The 20,573-nt window shown below is 40.9% G+C and overlaps 1 protein-coding gene across 1 annotated transcript; it reads left to right on the forward strand.

Moving 5' to 3' along the window:
* The first annotated feature begins 3,125 nt into the window (after positions 1-3,125).
* smg6 (SMG6 nonsense mediated mRNA decay factor) lies at positions 3,126-20,453 on the forward strand. Its single transcript, XM_005462334.4, has 19 exons — positions 3,126-3,269; positions 5,413-7,789; positions 7,937-8,129; positions 8,510-8,620; positions 8,830-8,936; positions 9,423-9,501; positions 10,439-10,549; positions 10,834-11,049; positions 12,905-12,966; positions 14,026-14,171; positions 14,560-14,673; positions 15,855-16,029; positions 16,372-16,591; positions 16,768-16,947; positions 17,149-17,313; positions 17,405-17,549; positions 17,720-17,964; positions 18,080-18,161; positions 18,281-20,453. The coding sequence occupies exons 1-19, from the start codon at positions 3,179-3,181 to the stop codon at positions 18,409-18,411; spliced, it is 4,950 nt and encodes a 1,649-aa protein (XP_005462391.1). The 5' UTR covers positions 3,126-3,178; the 3' UTR covers positions 18,412-20,453.
* Positions 20,454-20,573: the final 120 nt, after the last annotated feature.

A 20,573-nucleotide genomic window follows, 5' to 3' on the forward strand; every position in this document is an offset into this window, starting at 1 on the left:
TAATCGAATAAGGTTGTGAAAAGCAGTCAGTGAGCTTTCCCTGCTTCAGCCTGTGTCACACTCTACCTCCTATCTCTTTGTTTAAAATTCTCTGTCTTCTGTTTGGCTGCTCTGTTGACACATCACTCCATGTACTCATATTGTCTGTTCGCTCATCACTCCCCCGTCACTCCTTCTATTTCTTTTTGTGAATTATACATTTAAAAAAAACAGTTGAAATGGATAGTCTCCAAACATCTAGTGCCAGCAAATATGCGTCACACAAGCCTCTGGCCCCCAGTCTGTCTTACTCTGAGTTTTCCTGTCTGTCTCTCCTACACATTGCTCCTTTCATTTCTGTCTCTCTCACTACTCGAGATGTGGGTCCCATTGCAGTTGCCTCACTTTCATCCTCCAGCCATTTTTATTCTCTTTTATTTGGACCCCAGTTTTCAGTCCCGGCATTTTAATTCTGCTCCACACACTGTTCTACTTCCAGCGAGCGTATTCCCCCATCTGTCCCTCCTCCCTCTGCACTCCAGTCATCTCTAAAAAGTCATCTCCTCCCACCTTCCAGTGTCCCAGTGGGGGGAGCCAGAGAAAGAGAGAGGCAAAATGAGAGGGAGAGGGAAAAAAAATGAGATTGGGGGGGGCAGAAAAGATCGACACTTGATTGGGTCGGAGAAACTCCCCGGTGTCAGAAATTCACCTGCAAAAGCTCCCAGCTTCCCCCGCTTTTCTCATCTGTATTCATGGTCTTTCCTGCTCCTGTTCTCTCCTTTCCTCCTGCATCATGCCTCCTCACCTCTCTCCCTCTTTCTCTTGTCTGCCTCCCTCACAACCTCCCTGCCTCCCTCTCTTTTTCTGTCCTTCCATGTCTCTTGTCATCCTGCATTGCTCCACCTGCACCGTGGTGCAGCACCGACAATCAGAACTCTGCACGCATACACATACACGACGGGCACGCAGGCACCCACACTTACAGACTCATACACACACACACACACACACACACACACACACACAGGGAGACACACACCCACCACTTCCGGCAGCCCCCACCCTCTCTCACATCTTTCCACTGCAGACACGAAACACTCTACAACCCCTGGTGTGCCAGCGCTTCATCAAGAGACATTGCCAGCATTACATCACAAATGTATTCTGCATTTACACACCATCCGATACCACATATGAATCATTGTAATGAAAAATGAAAAATATAGACTCATTGACAAGAGTAAGAGGATAATAAGATCAAATTACTGATCGATTAGAAATATGCCTTATTAATAAAAGCATTCAGTCCAACCATTTTACTAGTTGCCAATCAAATCCAGGCTACACCATGGACATGTTGGCAGTCAGTCACAGGGCTAACACACAGAGAGGAAACCACATACTCTCATATTCATGCCTTCAGCCAATTTGGAATCACACTTACACCTAACAAGCATGTCATTGGAGTGTGGAAGAGAGAAGGCCAGCCGACCTGAAGGTTTGAGCCCCTCGCTGTGAGGCAACAGTGCACCACCTTGTCGTGATCAGCACAAAGAAAATAAGACAGCGCCATTACAGTGTAGGAAAATCCTTTTGCTAATAGAAAACCACAATGTAAATCTGAAAAATGAAGTGTGTGCAGATCACTGTTTAAAAAAAAAAGTTTCTTAGATTTTCTCAAACAGCCGAATGATTGCTTTTGGATTTGGGTTTAAACTTAAGTGGCTATTTGACAGAAGTAACTTCTTTTAGTTTGACACATATAAGAGGCCACATTCCTGATTTCTAAGCCAAAAAGGTGAGCCAGACACCTTGGATGAATAATTTAGTGAAATTAGGGAGGAATAGTTACAGAAAATAAAGTTTAGTTTGGCTCTGGATTTAAAAAAAATATGTGTGGGAGACTCTACGAAGGACAAGAGACTCTGGCCCTTTAATTTGGTGTTGCTAGGGAAATGAAGCTGTTTACTGTAGTATCAACCACACAGATGATCTCTGCTTAAACTGTACACATACTACCTCATATGCAGATGACTGCTCCCCCCCCACACACACACACACACGTGCACGCGCGCGCGCACACAGAGCCCCGAATCTTGCTGTATATTTGCTTTGGCTCGTCCACATTACGCCTCCCCTTCACATTTCCCCATCATGCAGCTTGCAAGTTCACATGGAAGCTATCAGTAGAAGGTGTGAGAGGGAAGAGAGTGCACTACATTCATATAAATTACTACAAAGTAGTTAGGGGAAAGTTTGTTGGGCCAATCAGAAGTATTGGACGAAAGGACAGTTGGGTAAAAAAAAAAAGAAAAAGGAAATAGATAATCAACCCTGACACCTAGTGGTCATATATGAAAGTCCTGTGCTGCCATGTATGTTTGACGCTACCTACGATCTATATGTCTGTTAAAAATAAAAAAATAAAAAAAATAAAAACACAAAAAAAAACTCTTTATATAACTTGTTGACCTTTTCGTCCCTTCCACACAGGCCTCATATGTAGGTCAAAGCCTACGTAAAATTTACATCAGAATGACTCCTATAAAAATGTGACAGGCGCTATCTATCTATCTATCTATCTATCTATCTATCTATCTATCTATCTATCTATCTATCTATCATATAATAAAAGGATTTTCGCTATAAAAGGCACATCTTATATGGTTTATGTATAAATATATGGTATATTTATACATAAACCATAGGTATATGTTACATTATATTTTAAAGCAAGTAACCACAAATTAATGGTGTAAATGTGTTTATGTCATGTATCAAATATGTTTTTATGCAGATTGTTGGTAAGTAACTGAAGTTAGTACAGTAATGAAACTACCTGACTGATTTGTAAAAAATTTAGAACCACAAATTATGTAAAAAAAAAAAAACAAGTATACATTTATATGTATATATGCGTGTGTGTGTGTGTGTGTGTGTGCATACTTCTGCTGCAATACAGCCTGTAAATTTAAAGACACAGTAGATTTAAAGGCTAAAAAAACCCCCAAATGAACAAAGTTCATCCTCCATTAAAAATATTCAAAATTTTGTTATTCATTTCATTGCAGGATTAAAAATATGCACGGGTTGATGTCACTGTGAAGGAACCGTACTGCTGGCTGCAACGTCACCCGGTTAAGATATTTGAACCAGCGGGGCCACCGTATTTGTTGTGTTTGTTAGAGTGAAAGCAAAGATGGCGGCGGAACTGGATAGAGTGCGAATCTCAGCTGCGGAACTCCGAGCTGAAGCGTCGAATTCAGTCAGCGTTACTGAGTGTCAGAAAGGTGAGAAGAAGTTAATCGGATACATGTGAAGAACAAATTGCTAAAAGAGTCTTGAAATTCAAGCGAAAAAGTATCCCAAGTTATCTGAAAGTGACCGACGGGAGTTACCAAGTTTGGATCTAGCTAATGTTGTTAGCTAGCTAGCCGTGTGCCTGTCCACTCCATAGTCCCGCGCTGCCTGTTTTAAACGCCCCCCTCTACAAAACGCTCGTCATAGTCTTGTCACGATTTAGTATTTCTACTTTAAACATTTAATCAGCTCTTTCTTACGCGTATTGTCTGCATTTAAAGTACACTACGCGTTTTTTTTTTTAATTTTTAAACGAGAATGCTAGACTCCCGTTGTGGTTAAGTTAAACGTTAGTTAACGTTACTCTTCTAATCGTTAACTTTAAACTTGCACGTTGCAGCTATTAAGAAAGACGTCAAAAGGGTGATGCGGGTTTCTTAGTTTGTGGGAAGTTTTGTGGATTTATCTGTACCTGGTCATTTCCGCTCATTCCAGCAAGGCGGTTTCTGTTTGATAAACGCTATGAGCAGGTGGCTGTGTGTGAAACTTACATGATCACCATGATATCGGCCGACATCAGCCTGTTAGCAAGAAGACAGCATTTACTTTATTTTGTGCCGTTTAAATGTTGAAAATCTAAGCGACGTTTAATTATTTTTGACATAATAAAAGTGTAGTTAATTCCCGAGGAAAAAGCACGTACAGTATGCAGAAAAACAAAATAGACATCCATCTATTTGTTTCCGCTTATCAAGTTCAGTGTTGCGGTTGGGCTGGAGCCCATCTTGGCTGTCACAGGGCGAGAGACGGGGTACACTCTGGACAGGTCGCTACTCTATCAATAACTATAAATAAACTAACAAAAAAGTGGATAAATTGTTTCTTAAATGTTTTATCTGCGCAGAATTTAACAAGTGGTGCATCGCTAAACAAACAGACAAACAAAAAAAAGAAACCTCAAAACTAAACGTATCAGTGCTTTTACAATATGTTGATAGAAAAAAAACCCTTTAACTGATAATGGTTTCCTGTTAAAAGTGAAATATTAACTAGAACAGGCAGGAATAGAGAGAGTTTGAGGTCAGTTTATGGTTATAGAGCTAGTGGGAGAAGTTTGCATTAAAGGCTTCTTGGTAAAAAGGTTTGTTTCATTTTCAGTGGAAATTTAGTTAGTTTTAGGATAATGTATATCCTCTCTGAAACAAGCTGGTCAGCGACCATGTGGCAGCCGTTGTTTGTGGGGGGAGAAGTGTATTCCTGAGTGGTTGCTGGAAGTGGCTTGAAATTAGTCATGAAAATGTATAAGATGCTTCACGAAAGAACTCCTGGGGATTGCTTTATTTGCTTGCAGTTTGCTGCGGTCACCAGTAGTTTGCATTGAAAATGCCAGCTTGTCTGCAAACACAAAGTATTCACCAAGCAGTAGGGACAAAATAAAGTAAAACTTGTGTCTTAACTCTGCAACCAGTATTTTTCAAAAGGTGAAAATAAAACTTTGAGACAAGCTAATGGCAGTGTGCTAGATACCTGAGCAGCCACAGTGAGGTTTTTGGTCCAGCAGCTTCCAGGATCCTGTTTGAAAACCAGTCAGGAAAATACGACTGGAGGTTGCCAGTTGGTCGCTGATCAGTCTTTTGGCCTGGGTAACTGATGCCTCAAGTGAGTTGGTATACAGGATGTAGAAAAGAAGTTTGCATGCTTTAAAACAATTAACATGGCCAATATAAGCAAGCTCTAAAAACCACCATATTTCAGGATGGAGAGTTGCTAAATGATAGTAAGAGGATGATGGGACTAACATGGCCAATTGCACTTGATTTAATAGTCCTTGGATCAGCCTGTAAGTTAAACTTTGTGGTTAAAAATTAGCTGACAAAGAAACTTGTAAAAGTTCATATCGGAGTTGATGTATCTGATAACAAGTAGTACTTTGCATACTGGGCGGACTGGACTAAAAAACCAGAGAGACCTTCCTCACGTTTATGGTGTACTGACCCATTAGTTTGGCATCTTTTATAATGTCACACACTACATTAGCTCTGGGTTTGGTAGGACTTAAATGCTTCTTTGGATTGTTACCATTACAGTGGATTACAGTCCATTAAATATAAACTTAATTTGTTCTTTCTGCAGAGGAACAACAGGAGCATCACATACACAAGCAGCACAGAAGGCGTGAAGGAAAGCGTCCTGATCTGCAACGCTACCAGCCAGTTCCTGGACATGGACGACGTCACCATGACAGTGAGGGAGAAACTGGTCAAAGTGAGCCCCTAGCTGCTGAATCACATGAGCATGATCAGCCATCCCAGAGTGAAAAAAAGGCTGAGTCTGGGGAGACACCTTTGGAGAGACAAGGGTGGACAGACAGTGGGACAGGTACCAATAAAAGGGATGAAGACAGGATGAGAGGCGATGGTGGTAACAGTCAGAACTGCAGAAAAGGGAGACATGCGCAGAATAAATCTGATGCAAATGATGAAAAATTGCTTGTTGAAAAGGAAAATGAACATCAAGAACCTGTAGGAGCAGCTAAGCCAGCAAAGAAAACCCGGAAACCAGACAGAGAATTTTATCAACCTGGGAGTAGAAGAAACATTCAAGGGAAGGACAGTGGGGCTGGAAGAGAACAGGATAAGCCTCCTCCTAGAAAGCAAGAGCGAAAACCCGAGCCAGAATCTCAGCAAAGTACAAGGGAAAGTGGATTGGACACAAAAACCTCTATACAGAAGCAGGGTGGAAAAGATAAAGGAGGAAAAGGCACACAAGAGAGTGCAAAGGTGTCTACTTCCAGTGAGGCAAGTAGAAAGCAAGGAAGCCAAGACGTGGAAACGCCTGAAATACCCGTCGATGCTTCAGTGGAGAAAATTACTAGCAAAGTTGAAAATCTCAACATACAAGAAAAGGATAAAGTTGAATGTACAAGTCAAGATGCTGGAGATCTAAGTTGCAAGGGAAGGGAACCAACTGACAAGAAAAGGCGAGGTCAAGGGTCAGGAACCAAAGATGAGGAAGAAAAGTCAGAGAAGAAGAGAGAAAGGGGAAACCGAAGGAGGAGAGGCGTGGAAAAGACTCAGGACTCCAGAAAAGAAGATGAAGCAGGTGATCAGGGTAAGAATAATCAAAGGAATACTGAAAGGGAAAAAGACAAGAGAGCTGTAGAAGCAGACATCGAGAAAATGGATAAAGCAAAGCAAACACACCAAAGTAAAGGAAGAGAGAACCGCAGAGAAAACCGAAGTGGTGAAACCAACAACAGCAGATCCAGAGATGCTGAGAGAGATGCCAAGACAGAAAAAAACGTAAACAGAAATCGATCCAATGCAAATGTCGCAACACCAACCTCAAAACGCTATTCCAAATCAGATATTCGGCGCTCACGTAATCGAACTTACAGCAGTAGCTCAGCGAGCAGTGTGACCAGCCTAGATTATCCTGGACTAGGAAAGGATGTGGAGAGTACAAAGTGGTCACATTCTAGAGACAACAATAAAAAGGGGACTATTGTTGGTGGAGAAAGACAAAGGCAACATTTAAAAAGTTGGACAACAAATGAGGAATCCTCTACAGAATCACTGGAGGGAAGTGAGATGAGTGACAGAGCAGATGATAGGAGGAGGAAGAGAAGAGGTGGTGAGGGCCAGTTAAGTAGAGAGAGACAGAGAGGTGAACGAAACAGACCAAAGGGAAACAAAGGTGGGGGTCGGGGAATCCTCAGGGTCTCTCTGGAAAAACAGTCGGACACCTCGTCACATAGTGGAGATGCACAACACCGCAAGGAAGGCCCCGTTCCTCGTGGCCGAGGAGGGGGCATCCTGGTACTTCCAGCCCGTACAGATATCTCTAATTCACCTGAAGTGGGGCAAAGACTTCTTTTTGGTGGAAGTAGAGGTGGGGCAGCTGGCAGGAGTAGAGGAGGTCGAGGAGGAGGAGCAAGGCGACTCTGGGATCCAAATAACCCAGACCAAAAACCTGCTCTTACCAGCAATCGGTCCTCACAGCATTCATCTCTTCAGCAGTCTGTATATCTTCAGACAGGTACAGGATATGGACAGCTTCATTTTCTGGACACAGATGATGAGGTAGCAGGGAGCCCTCCAGTCACGCAGGGTGAGCGCTTTCGATCCCAGCAGGCTTCTGCCATGGCCTACTACAAATTCCAAAACTCGGATAACCCATATTGCTACCCTGTGCCCACCAGCGGCCCACATAATCCTAACACCAACCAGCGCTATCCATTTCCTTATCATATGGGACCCTACCAAATGGCTCACACTAATAGCATGTATCCAAGCCCTGGTGTGGGTCAGTTCTGCAGTAATTACAGGGGATCAGGTTATTCCCTCCCAGGTACAGGAGGCAGTGTAACATTTGAAGAGGCAGAGCAACACACCAGAGGGGAGCTGGGAAGACTGCTGAGGGCTGCAGATGCACAGGAGCTTCAGCTCAGTAATCTGCTCTCCCGGGATAGAGTGAGTGCTGATGGACTGGATCGCATGGCCCAGCTCAGGTGAGCATTCAGGGACAAAGCTAGACATTTTTCTGTGTTTGTGTTTTTGTGGTTTGTTGTCCTAATGCCGGTTTTTTGTCTCGGTGACAAGTGAGCCAATAATCTAGTTGAAAAAGCATTATCATGTTGTTTCCTCCCATTTTAAAGAGTGGACCTTCTGGGGATATATGAGCAGGTCATCCTGACAGACATCGAGTTCTCAGACTCCCAGAACGTGGATCAGGCTTTGTGGAAGAATGTCTTTTACCAGGTCATAGAGCGCTTCCGGCAGCTACTCAAAGAGCCCACCTATGACAATGCCCCTCATATCAGAAACAAGCTCCTTACACTGCTTGATGAGGTAAGGAACATGGAGGAAATTTAGATAGGAAAAGGTTTTCCAAGAAACATATCTAACAATCACTTGGGCACTTTTCTGCCTGTATGGTTTAGATTATGGGTTCATTCAAACCCCCAAATTAGTCTGTGTATCACTAGATGACACACATTGTATTTGTTGCCTAAATCAGGGACAAATTTGTTTCCAAATCCATTTTAGAGAAGTAATTCATGTACTTTTAACAGAGAAGAATAAATTAATAATAAATAATAAATCTTGTTAAACTTTAACTTCCTTTGCAGGAATAGGACCCTTGGGTAGGGAGTTGAGTTTGATTTCATAATTAAGGGGGGAAGTCCTTCTAATATTTATAATTTTTTTCTATTCTTTGTGTTTTACAGGGCGAATTATTCTTTGACGCGCTACTTCAGAAGCTTCAGACAGTATACCAATTTAAGTTAGAGGATTATATGGATGGCATGGCTATCAGGGCTCGTCCATTGCGCAAAACGGTAGGGAACCATTCCTTTTAGCTTTTTGTTTCTGTAACATGTTCAAAGTTGTACTGAATACTAAATGTTCAAAATGTAGTGAATGAGTTTCCATTGTACATGGAAAAAAATCCAGTAAGCAGCTTTGAAAAGTCACCCGATTTCCATGTTACAACGCTTACTGCGACAATTTCTTAATTTTTTTTATGTAGTGAATACATTTTTTTCAGGTGAAGTATGCACTCATTAGTGCTCAGCGCTGTATGATTTGTCAGGGTGACATAGCACGTTATCGGGAGCAAGCCAGTGACTCTGCCAACTATGGCAAGGCTCGCAGGTAGGCTTGAATTTGAGATTTCTCTTGGCATTGTAAAATTTCTGACAAACATTCAAGAGTGTGGGATGTGTCTTGATATTCAAATTTGAGTTTGAAACAGTGAGTAGACTGATATTTTAAAAATCTGACAACTCCTGAATTGACGAATGAGGAGTCAAAACTACCATTTCTTTTTCGTTTTTTAAGCAGTACAGACGTTTTATACCTGTTTTCATGCAGTGCAAATGGCTGAACATTTCCATTGTTTCTCCCAGATAAGCACACCTACAGTTCTGGACTGGTCACTATACTTTGAAACCTTGAGTTCTTTAGATGTTTCAGTTATTATATGCTAAAGACATGATAACCTTTTACCCATACACATATATATATATATATATATATATATATATATGTGTATGTGACAGATTACTTAAACCTTAAGGTAGAAACTGAAAATGTTTCTCTTTATTGATGTGTCATGACTACTTGTTTACTTTTCCACAGCTGGTATCTGAAGGCCCAGCAGATTGCCCCCAAAAATGGACGCCCGTACAACCAGCTGGCTCTGCTGGCTGTTTATACAGTAAGTGATGCAGATCAAACTGTTAAGTGTTTAGAAACATCACTTTTTTGTTCTTATAGCTCCGTGCTTTGGCACATTCATTTTGAAGTGGTCCTAATCCTAACTAATTTATCCTACAGGAAAGTTTCAAGTTCAGATGCAACTCTTGTAGGTTGATGCAATATTGAAAGAACAGTGTGTGAGAGTTATTCCTTTTAGTACAATGTCCAAATTGTAATGGTTCAAAAGAATTAATGAAAGAAAGCCCCATTTATAACTGCATAGCAAGTCAAAAATGTTCTCTATGATGTAGGCCTTGATCTTTACTTGTCAAGGATCAAAGGAAAAAACTTAATGACTAAACGCTTAGAGGATTTATCCAGTGTCCAACCCCCCAGTAAGTATCTGAAGCAGAAAGACAAGGTTTCAGTTTGCAAGGTAGAAAAAGAAACCAGTGGAGCTGTTTATATTAAACAAAAACATATAAGGTGGTTAGAGTTATAAAATCATACTGATGATGTAGATGTCTCAAAACCTCATGTATCAAATTTGATACATTTGGTGTTACATGCCTTCATATTCAACCAGCTGAATCTAAACTCACTGGAAGGCAGGCCTCTGTATTTGATAATTTCTGAAACCCTAAACTTTTGGCTACTTCTGTATCTCCCACAGAGTTCTCTCAGTCTTGATGCCCTTGGGTTGAAAATGAGACCTGCTGTAATGTAGTATTTCAAATTGTAAAGCACAGAACCTTAATAATGGAAAATGCATTGCTGTACTTAGGTTCAGGACTCCTAAGGGTAGAAATTTTAGAGTCTGAATTAAGTAACTGGATTTGGCTTTTAGTGACTGTACGTCTGTTTGCATGTCCCTGAAAATGGGAAAATTTAACTGTGTTTTGAACGTGTGTGTGTTACCTCTTCTTATTTATGTCTTCTCCATTTCTAACCTACAGAAGCGGAAGTTAGATGCTGTGTATTATTATATGCGTAGCTTGGCAGCTTCCAATCCCATTCTGACTGCAAAGGAGAGCCTGATGAGTCTTTTTGAGGAAGCCAAGCGTAAGGTCAGATACACGTTTCATGGACATTAACTTTTGTCAGATTTCTATAACAGAAAACACTTGAGATCACATCAAGTAAGATCTCAAGAGCTTAATTTGAGAAGAACTGTCTAGGCAGTAGGGATTCATGCATAATTATATTGCCAGTGCTTGCCACAGGGTGTTTTCTCACCCCGCCTAATAGACCCTACAATAAATTTGCTTATTAAATTGCTTTATGAGAAAAATGAGGACTTTAGGCACGGCAAGTGTTTTTTGTTGACAGACTGTTTTTATCTTTTTTGTAGGCAGAGCAGCTTGAGCAAAGGAGGAAGCAGGAGCATGAAGGGGGCTCCAGGGGTCCAGCAGTGAGAGGAAGAGGAAGAAGGGAGGAAGGAGCACGTGTGGAGATCTGGATTCGCCCCAGTGGACAGGCAGCAGCACCTTCCTCTCAGAGAGGAGGTAGTGAGTCCAGCAGAGATTCTGAACAAGATGGAGAGCTGGGCAGTCTCAGCGCTGCTGACGTAAGTCTCTGTGTCTATTCCTTAACATATATCAGCTCAAAGACCTCTGTTTTTCCTCCGCATACCTTTTTTTTTATTTTATTTGCACAGCAGCCAGACTTTGGGTTCCTTGAAAAAAATAACACCGTGTCTGCAGACATCTCCAATACAGTTTTATTTGTAATCCGATGTAGTTTTTCCTCTAATTTATTTCCTCTCATACAGTCTATATGAATTTGTTTTGGTGCTCATTTATTCCCTATGTCATCATTTTTTCGTTTTCCCCCTAGGCTGTCATTCGGTCGACTCATATTTTCATTTCATTTTCATTTCCCTGCCTGCATTGAGTAATGTCTTTAACCCTCTTTACTGTTTTTATTTTTATTTACATTTTTTGCTCGCAGTGAAGCACCATTATTTATTAATTGAAATTGGTATTGACAGAATATTGCTATTTCATCATTTATCACAGTGCTAGCTGAGAGAGTACGGTAGATTAAACCAGGTCTATGAAAGCATATTATGAGCAGCTCATAAGTAGAACAGCAGCAGCAGCTCCAGTACGGTCTTTGGCTGCAGGAACAGTATCGAGTAGCTGGACTTCAAGCACTTTTTTTCCCAAATTAATAAATCATTGGGTTCAGATAATTTATATTAGAGTTTATATATCGACTATCATTTTTACAAGGGCAATTTATTAATTTATTTGCCCATGAGTAGGTTTGCTAATAATGATGGAGCTAATAGAAGCAGTCAATAGGAAAAAAAATAATAGCGCTGTTTTAACAGCACCCTCTTTCATTTGTGAACAATTGCACCCTCCTCAGAGTGCGCCCAAATGCAGTGATTCATTTACTCAAACTCATAACAGAAAGAAAGAAAGGCAGTAGCCTATGCTCAGAAAAAAACATTCAGATGGTGGACATGTACATGCTCATGCAAGTTAGTCGTGTTTGAGTCCTTTGCTCGCACTATATGTCTGCACAAGTGGTACACCGCTGTAGTTATATCCTTAGGTTTACCTCTGTCATCCGGTTTAAAGCCAAAGAAATCCCAAATTGGCGACTATATTTTTTTTGGCAATTAGTTTGTCCATGTTTGGACTTCTTCTGTGTTGTAAACGTGCAAATCAGTCCGTGCATGATTACATTGCTCCGCCCATCAAAAAGTCTGCGCATGCGCGAATATGTTCCCCATCATCGATTATTGGACTTACGATTGTCTGGTGTAAATCTTTTACATATCGCCCAACCCTAATGTATATGCAGTGGCACACAGAAAAGATAAGAAAGACACTATCTGTTTTTTCGACATTATTTACAGTGTAAAACCTGGGCTATTATGCTGACTCTGCCTAGTCAGCTGATGTAGGTACTGACAAACTCCCTGTAACTGCAAGGATGATGAAGCTCTGATTTCATTTACGATTTAATATTACACAGCGAAAAATATGCTGTTATAATTTATTGCACAACTACATTCCCGTATCATTTATATTATGATATATCGGCTGTAGCGTCAGAAGAAGCAGGAGCAGCAGCCTTTTTCTGTTCCAGTTTTATTTTCTTTTTTGGCCTCCTCCACACAATCAGTCCATTATTCGTCAGTGGACACTGTTGAGAGAGGCATATGTATCCTCTTTGCAGTCTCTTAGTCTCATTTTCTCCTAACCCTATTGTTCAAAATACCAAGCGCACTTAAATGTTGACGTCATTTCAAAATGTGCGTCGTCACTGGATGAAAACATGTTTTCTTGCAATGTGTTGCACTTGTGGATTAGTAGCTAAATAAAACTGTTGCATGAACATTAGTAATCCTTTCCCCCTTTCTGTTTTGGCCTTGTCCTTTTTTTTTTTTTTTTTTTTTTTTTCTACAGCTCAATAAGAGATTCATTCTGAGTTTCCTGCATGCTCATGGAAAGCTCTTCACTAAAGTGGGGTGAGTAATGTCTCATGTCTTTCAGCTCTCAAGTTCATGGACTGACTGTGTTTAAAAGGATAATGATGTTGAAAAATAGCGTTGAGGCTAGCCAAAGAAAATTTGCTTGACTAAAATGTTGCCTAGGCTTTAACCAGAAGATCAATCTGCGTGTTTTGTAGATTAACTAAATTCATCAACAATATACTAGATTAACTAAATTGACTGCAGTGCACTAAGTGCACTCTACCTGCTGCCTCATTAACTTTAATTAGTTCTTAATAAACAAAAAGGTAGTTTTTGTAGCAAATTACATGATTTAACATTATTTCGTAATAATATGAAAACTGTATATTCAGATGATTTCTAAAAATAAAACTATATCAGCGGGTGAGCACTATTATGGAATAATGCTAATGGCTCTCTTGATCTGAGCAATAAATTGGATAATTCCCATTATGCTATAATGGTTTCTGTTTTGAGAACCAGGATGTAGCTGCTGCCTTTGGCAGAGGCTGAAACAGTCGGAGCTGTGTGTGCCATTATAAAGCAATTTTTACTGAAATACATCAGTTCACATGTTTTCACACTCAACGCCTCAGGTGTCTGCATAAAATAAAATTCTTTATTTAGATCAGATATTGAGAAATTCCTCTGTTATAGCAGCCAGAATGTCAAATACATAATATAAATACAATATAGTAAAGTGTCTACTAAATAAAATGCCTCAAATACAAGAAATCAAACACAAACGGAGTGTCTTGAAAGGGAAGCAGTCCAGATGTCGGATGACATTAAAGTGGGTCAGTATAACAGTGGAAAGAGTGGTCAATATAATAATGTGACTTGGTGTGTGGAGAATGTTGGGTGTTGTAACAGCACAGGGTTAAAATAAAGTATTAACGTGAGCAAGCAGATGTGGTACATCCTAATGTAGCCAAGTTTCTATTTCAACTGAATAGCTCTGTGAGCTTACAAAAGCATGTCGACTCAGAGACTACTACATACTGAAAACTGTATTTTTCTGTTTGCCTCTGTGCCAGTGACATATCGTTGGAAATGTGTGTCTTATCTGTATAGCATGGAAACGTTTCCTGGAGCGGCGACCCGTGTTCTGCAGGAATTCAGGACGTTGCTCCAACACGGTCCACACATGCTGGGAAGTACACACATGCTGCAGATCATCACCATTAATATGTTCGCCATACACAATGCCAACAGCAAAGGTAATATTGTGCACAACCTAATGATGATGACAATGATAATCATCATTTTCAAATGTCAAATTGTTTGTGGTGGTAACACTGGAGGTTTATTTGCAGTATTATCAGAAATGGCTGATAAAAATAGTTTTCATGAAGCTTTTAATATGGACTTTATTTGCTGTAAAATTTGACTCAGTGTATTAATATGTTGGCATGTTTGAACACGATTAAGTTTAGTGACCACTGCAGGCTGATTCTATGTAGCATACTTTGATTCTAATCTTCTCACTTCAGGTCTTTTGTTATGCAATTGAGCATGGAGTTCTTTTCCAACTCAAATATGTGTAGACCCAAGCCGTGGTTTCATACAAGGCAGTAATAAACTACTGTTTGAAATTCTATCTGTCAGGTGAAGAAGGAGAAGTGCGATCTGTTTTACAAGAGCAGAGCACTGCCCTGGGCCTCGGTATGTTTGCACTGCTGGTGCAGCGCTGCACCGAACTTCTTCAAGAAATTCCTGCAGGTATGCACGCTTTACACATCAAGCTTTTAATCAACAGCATTTTTGATCAACACAGGACCCACTGCACCAGTGTAAGGGCTGTCACATGTGCTCAGGGTGAACCTGTGAAAAGCACAGGGTGCCAGTGGTGGATCTGCCAATTCTGGTATTCTGTGGCAAATGCCAATTGAACATCATAGTGCCAGGCAGTGAGCACAGGGCCTACTAGATGAAATCAGGACCTCAGGCCACCCCCGTGAAGTCTGTCTCTGACCAGACAATCAGAAACTTTCACACTAGTGGCCTTCTTGAAGTAATTTTGTAGCTCTGGTAGTGCTCATCCTGTTCTTCCTTGCACAAAAGAGCAGACACTGGTCCTGCTGATGAGTTAAGGACCTTCCACAGCCCTGTCCAGCTCTCCTACAGTAACAGCCTGTCTACTAGAATTTCTTGAGACTGTGCTGGGAGACACAGCAAACCTGGGAAGGCTGCATAATGTAGTACCGCCTTGGAGAAGCTGGACTTAACTGTGCAATATCTGTAGGGTCCAGGCATTGCCTCATGCATCCAGCAGTGACGGTTACCAGCTAAATGCAAAACTGATGTAAAACAGTCAGAAAAGATGAGGAGGGAAACATGTCAGTCTCCACATGTAAAACCATTCCTGTTTTTGGGACTTGTCTCATTGTTGCCCCTTTAGTGCACTTGTTGTTAATTTCAAGACCACCAAAGCAGCTGAAACTGATTAACAACCCCCTCTCTTACTTAACTGACCAGATCAGTTACCTACTATAATATATCTGCTAATGCCTACTATAGAATTGGCAGGTAAAAGCATTCAAACTTATCTTTAGACAAAAAACAAGTTCAGTTATGCTGATAAATGCTTTTGGAAAACTCTAAATAAATCCTAAGCTTTTCTTTAACCTTCTGTGAATAGTGTAAAGAATAATTTAATGGAAAGACTGATTAATCATTACATAGTTTAAGACTGCAAAGTGAGATGTGGTTTGCTTTTGGTAGGACTTGGATTGCACCATTACACTTGATTGAAGATGCATCTTCATTTTTACAGCTGTGATAACATTTTGTAAATTTTATGTTTGGACTTTTTTCCACTTCTGAAATTGTCCATAGTGTTAATTTCAATTGTTTTTGTTTGTGTGATATTGAAGACTTCAGTTCAAAAACCTCTCTTTCAGAACCAGTCCCAATGACAGATGGAGAGGAGGAGGGTAAAGCGGAGGAGATGGAGGGTCTTGTGAGAGTCTCTGCCTTCCCACTAGACCTAAGAGAAATGCTGCCGAGCATCAAAGTCTGGTCTGACTGGATGCTGGGACACCCAGACCAGTGGAACCCGCCACCATGCAGTATAGAGTGAGAACTTTAACCTGCAGTAAACTGTTTTGTTTTTTTTTTCTCCACCTGGTGGCACCAGAAACAAGTTGTAAACACATCACTTAGATGACCTAATAATACTTTCATACACCAGCAACAACAGAACATCGCCATCCAAGTCATGTTTCTGGCTACCAATCTAGTTACTTTTCACAGTGTGATAATGACCAGGTAGTATACTATGCCTATACCTGATGTACCTAATAAAGTGATCAGTGAGTGTGAGTTTTAGGACCACAAATAGTTACTGTTTCTTTAAATTTACTGTTTAATTTTTGAATTCAATTTTTATTTTTTCCCTTTCTCCTCCTTTCTTTAAAGTTGCAGCCCCAATGTCTGGCAGTGCCTGGCTGATCTGTGTAACTTGCTGGCACGCGTGGACCATGGCGAAGTACCCCTGTACAAAGTCGATAGTGAAGAAGGAGAGGGGGATGAGGAGCTTATGCTGCTTCAGTTGAAGGAAGACCGCCTGCTTGCTGGCTTTGTACCGTTGCTGGCTGCACCACAGGAGCCATGTTACACAGACGGACACACTGACATGGTTAGTGGAAAGGCGAGCTGTATTTCATTACATCATAACTTAAACGCTTAAGTTAAGTTCACTTATTGAATATTCCTCTGTTTAGTCTTCTGTCACCTACAGAGTGCCAGGCTTTGTATTCAAGCTCATCATCTGCTTCTCTGTCATGTGCATAAACCCCAAACTTCTTTCCTCAGGCTATAGCAGCAGATTGTAAGAGAGTTACTGTGCTGAAGTACTTTTTGGAGGCTTTGTGTGGACAGGAAGAGCCTTTGTTGGCTTTCAAGGGAGGCAAATATGTCTCTGTGGCAACTCCTCCTGCACCTAACCACTCAACAGATACAAGAAGCAGGCAGGATTCTCTAACAGAAAAAGAGGTGACTTTCTTCTCCTACACATCCTCCAATAATCCTTCCACTTCTTCACTCTCTCCCTCTGGTCTTTTTCTTCTGAGAGCCTGATAGCCTTTCACGCTTTTACCTATATTAAATTTATGTAAACACTGGAGTTAAAATTTCCAGAGGCTGTTGAAACAGGAGGTAGAAAATGTCTCATTATCATCTGCATCTGTTTAACAGGGAGATGATGTCATACTCGAGGCAGTGTCTTCTCTCTCTGCATCAGAGGAAGAGGAAGTTGAGGAGCCCGGAGACAGCGAGAATGACATCAGACAGCTCAAGGCACGACGCCATGTCCTCGTCAATAAACTGGCACAGCAACAAAAGCGAAGGGACAAAATACAGGTAAAACAGGCTTTCACGTCCTAATATAGTAGAGTCTGAAGTTGTCGCAGAGTTGAATGTCATGTAAAATATAAATGTGTGTGTGTTCCAGGAGGTGCTGCAGACAGGCGGGCAGTTGGAGCTTGAAGTGAGGCCTCTCTTTCTGGTTCCAGATACAAATGGATTTATTGATCATTTGACAGGGCTGAAGAAACTCCTTCAGTGTGGAACATACATAATAGTTGTGCCACTCATCGGTAAGAATAACAAACACAGACAAAGAAAAGAGGAAATGAATAAAAGCAGGTGGAGGAGAATTAGCTTTTAGTTCAGTGGCGTTTAAAATGATAAGGATCCCACATACATCAGTGTTTCCATGTAGAAATCCTATGTATGCTCATGACATGGTCTGTTTTCTCTCCGTCAGTGATTACAGAGTTGGATGGCTTGGCTAAAGGCCAGGACAGTTTTGGTGGAGGAGTGGAGTCAGGAGGGCGCAACTATAGTGCCAGTGCGGCCCATGTGAGGGCTGTGCAGGAGAAGGCTCGGATGGCGGTGGCTTTCTTAGAAAAAGGATTCGAAGCCAGAGAACAGTGCCTCAGAGCTCTAACGAGCAGAGGAAATCAACTGGAGTCTATTGCCTTCCGTAGTGAGGATATGTCTGGGCAACAGGTAGGAACCCAGATTAATTAAATACAAATTAAAGCCTGTTTCTTTAACTTAGAAGCAAAGGTTGGCTTCTTAAATCTACTGTTATTTGCTGACTGAATGGTCTCTTCCTTTTCAGGGTAACAATGATGATGTTATTCTGTCCTGCTGTCTTCACTACTGCAAAGACAAGGCTAAAGATTTCATGCCTCATCAGAGAAGTATGTAGCATTAACCTACCATTTGCTCCATGTGTGCATTCATATTTCTTCACATTCATGCAGATGCATTAAAAAGTATTTATTTCTTACTTCTCTCTGGCTTCCTGCTTCAAAAACAGATGGCACCGTGAGGCTCCAGAGAGAAGTGGTACTCCTCACAGATGACCGTAACCTCCGTGTCAAAGCTTTGACCCGTAACGTACCTGTGCGAGACATCCCTTCTTTCCTCAGCTGGGCCAAAGTGGGCTGAACCAGAGTAAGCCTAAATTCAAGGAACCTAACTGCTGAAGCCTGCTTGTCAGTCAGCCAAGAGAGAAGACACACTTGAGCGGAGGAAGATAACAGGGGACAGGAAATGATAAAGAAAGTAAAGAACCACTTCTTATGAAAAACAAGCAAATGTAGAGAGAGCAGAGTGGTTTCAATTAGCTTTTCCCCCTTGTGACAAAGTGTGTGTGTGTGTGTATATGTGTGTTAAGATCAGAGAGCTTCCCTGGAGAGAGGCAGGAAAGACTTAAGTCTCAGAAAGGCTGGAGTGGAAAGGAGGAAGGAGGGAAAAATGGAGTGAATTGATTTGTAGGTTGCCCTGTCCAGCCGCAAACCTCTGCTCCTATTTAGCGTATGCTCTGCAAGCAGTGTTAAAATTTGAATCTGATGATAGAATGAGCCAGAATGGGGGAAGAGTGTCTATGGTCATTTAATTGATTAAAGACAGCATCTCTGAAGGCCATAAATAGCACTGGTACCCCTCTCTGAGGGCCCAGGCTTAGATAAAGCTTCAGCCTCAACAGCAGAGCTAAGAATGGCAGGAGGAAATGGCCACAGCTGGGTGGTCTGTGTCAATACAGTCAAAAAAAAGCAGCTGATTGTAGGTGGGGGGGGGGTAATCAGGAGCCTTCATGCAAACTCAGCATTTCCACAGAATCCCATGCAGATATGGCATTTCCTGCTAACCCAGGAAATGCTTGATGCCTGTTTGGTATCTTGGGTTATTCCTCCAGACTGACGCTAACATTGTTTTTTGTTTTGTTTTGTTTTAAAGTCAACAGCAACATCGGATATTGTTTGGTTTTCTGTTGTTTGTACTTTTTTTTTTTTTTTTTTTTTTTTTTTTTTTTTTTTTTTATTGCTATTGTAAAATATGTTGTTCTTAAAAGCTGTTAGCTCCGATAATAAACATCTGCAAAGTTTTCCTAAAAAGAGCTGCTAATTAAGCAACTCCAGTTTTAATTTAAGTCAGGGTGAAAATGGATGGAAGTATTCTGAGAGCATCATTTTATTGATCAAACATCAGCACCGACTCGAGTAGTCGAAGACAAATTAGACACTATTCTGAAATGCACATAAATCTGTATGATGGAATTTGTGCTAATACAAATATAATGGGAAGGGCTTTGATAATGATGTCTTTGTTTCCCTGGCACAAAAGGGGAGTAAATAAAAACTCAGACTTCAGTAACCATCACCCTTTTTGCCAAATTGTCATTTTCGTTGCTTTGAAGGGTGGATTTGTTTGTTCTGTGTTAGGTTTTCAGTTCTAGAAAATAGGATTTCATTTAAGTGGCATTTGGCCCATATATGGCTTTAAACAATAAGAAACCCAGCATTACAAACGCTCGCTGACCCGGCCCATTGTGTGTCATGCTCTGATCCTTTGCAAAGACTTTGCAGAATTTTTATTATCAAGTATAGACGTGAATTTATTTGTGCTATTTTCTTCAAACCACTGCAGCAGCTTACAATTTCAGTAGCTTTCCTCTCATTACATTATTTGTATAGTTAGCGTTCTTATTTTCAGTGTGACTTTGCCTTCCAGTTTGCAACCACGCTTTTCTAGTAGCTGAAATACATAAACATAGGTTTCAAAATTACCGTGAAAATCAAGCAGCAGACATTTAACAAAAAAAAAACTGGTATTGTGCTTTGTGTTGCTATACGTAGCTTTAAAAGACAGTCTGGATGCTTTAGATTTGTATTTGTGTCACAGTATATGTCAGAAACTACACTTATTCGTCATTCACTCATCCCAGTTCAAATCTTTGGATTTAAAATGTTATTGCACTTCTTTCCGTCTTCCATCGCTCATTGACGTTTATGTATTTGTATGAGCTGTATGCCAGGTTTACTCGTCTTTTTCAGACCCTCTGTTTTGGCGTTGCTGTAGTATTAAGTGCAGCCTGTTGTGTTAAGTGGGCGCTGCTGTGTTTTAGTGTTGGAGCAAATGTAGTGCTGTAAGCAGCTTAACTCAAATTACTTTTTCCCTTCATCCATCATTAAAAATGTTTTAAAGGCTTTGTTTTCACCTCATTGGCGTGCAGATTCTACCAGGATGTAGAATATGTTTTTCTTGGCCTGTCATGACCAGACAAGGTAACATCCTCCTAGCAATGACTAACAGTGCCTCCATTGTTC

This window comes from Oreochromis niloticus, linkage group LG10 (assembly GCF_001858045.2).
Source record: "Oreochromis niloticus isolate F11D_XX linkage group LG10, O_niloticus_UMD_NMBU, whole genome shotgun sequence".
NCBI lineage: Eukaryota > Metazoa > Chordata > Actinopteri > Cichliformes > Cichlidae > Oreochromis > Oreochromis niloticus.

Excerpts from the sequence above, each read along its gene's own strand:
- smg6 (XM_005462334.4), top strand. The coding sequence starts at position 3,179 with ATGGCGGCGGAACTGGATAGAGTGCGAATCTCAGCTGCGGAACTCCGA. Across the intron at positions 3,270-5,412 it reads CGTTACTGAGTGTCAGAAAG|AGGAACAACAGGAGCATCAC; the intron begins GTGAGAAGAAGT and ends TTCTTTCTGCAG. Across the intron at positions 16,948-17,148 it reads ATTCTCTAACAGAAAAAGAG|GGAGATGATGTCATACTCGA; the intron begins GTGACTTTCTTC and ends TCTGTTTAACAG.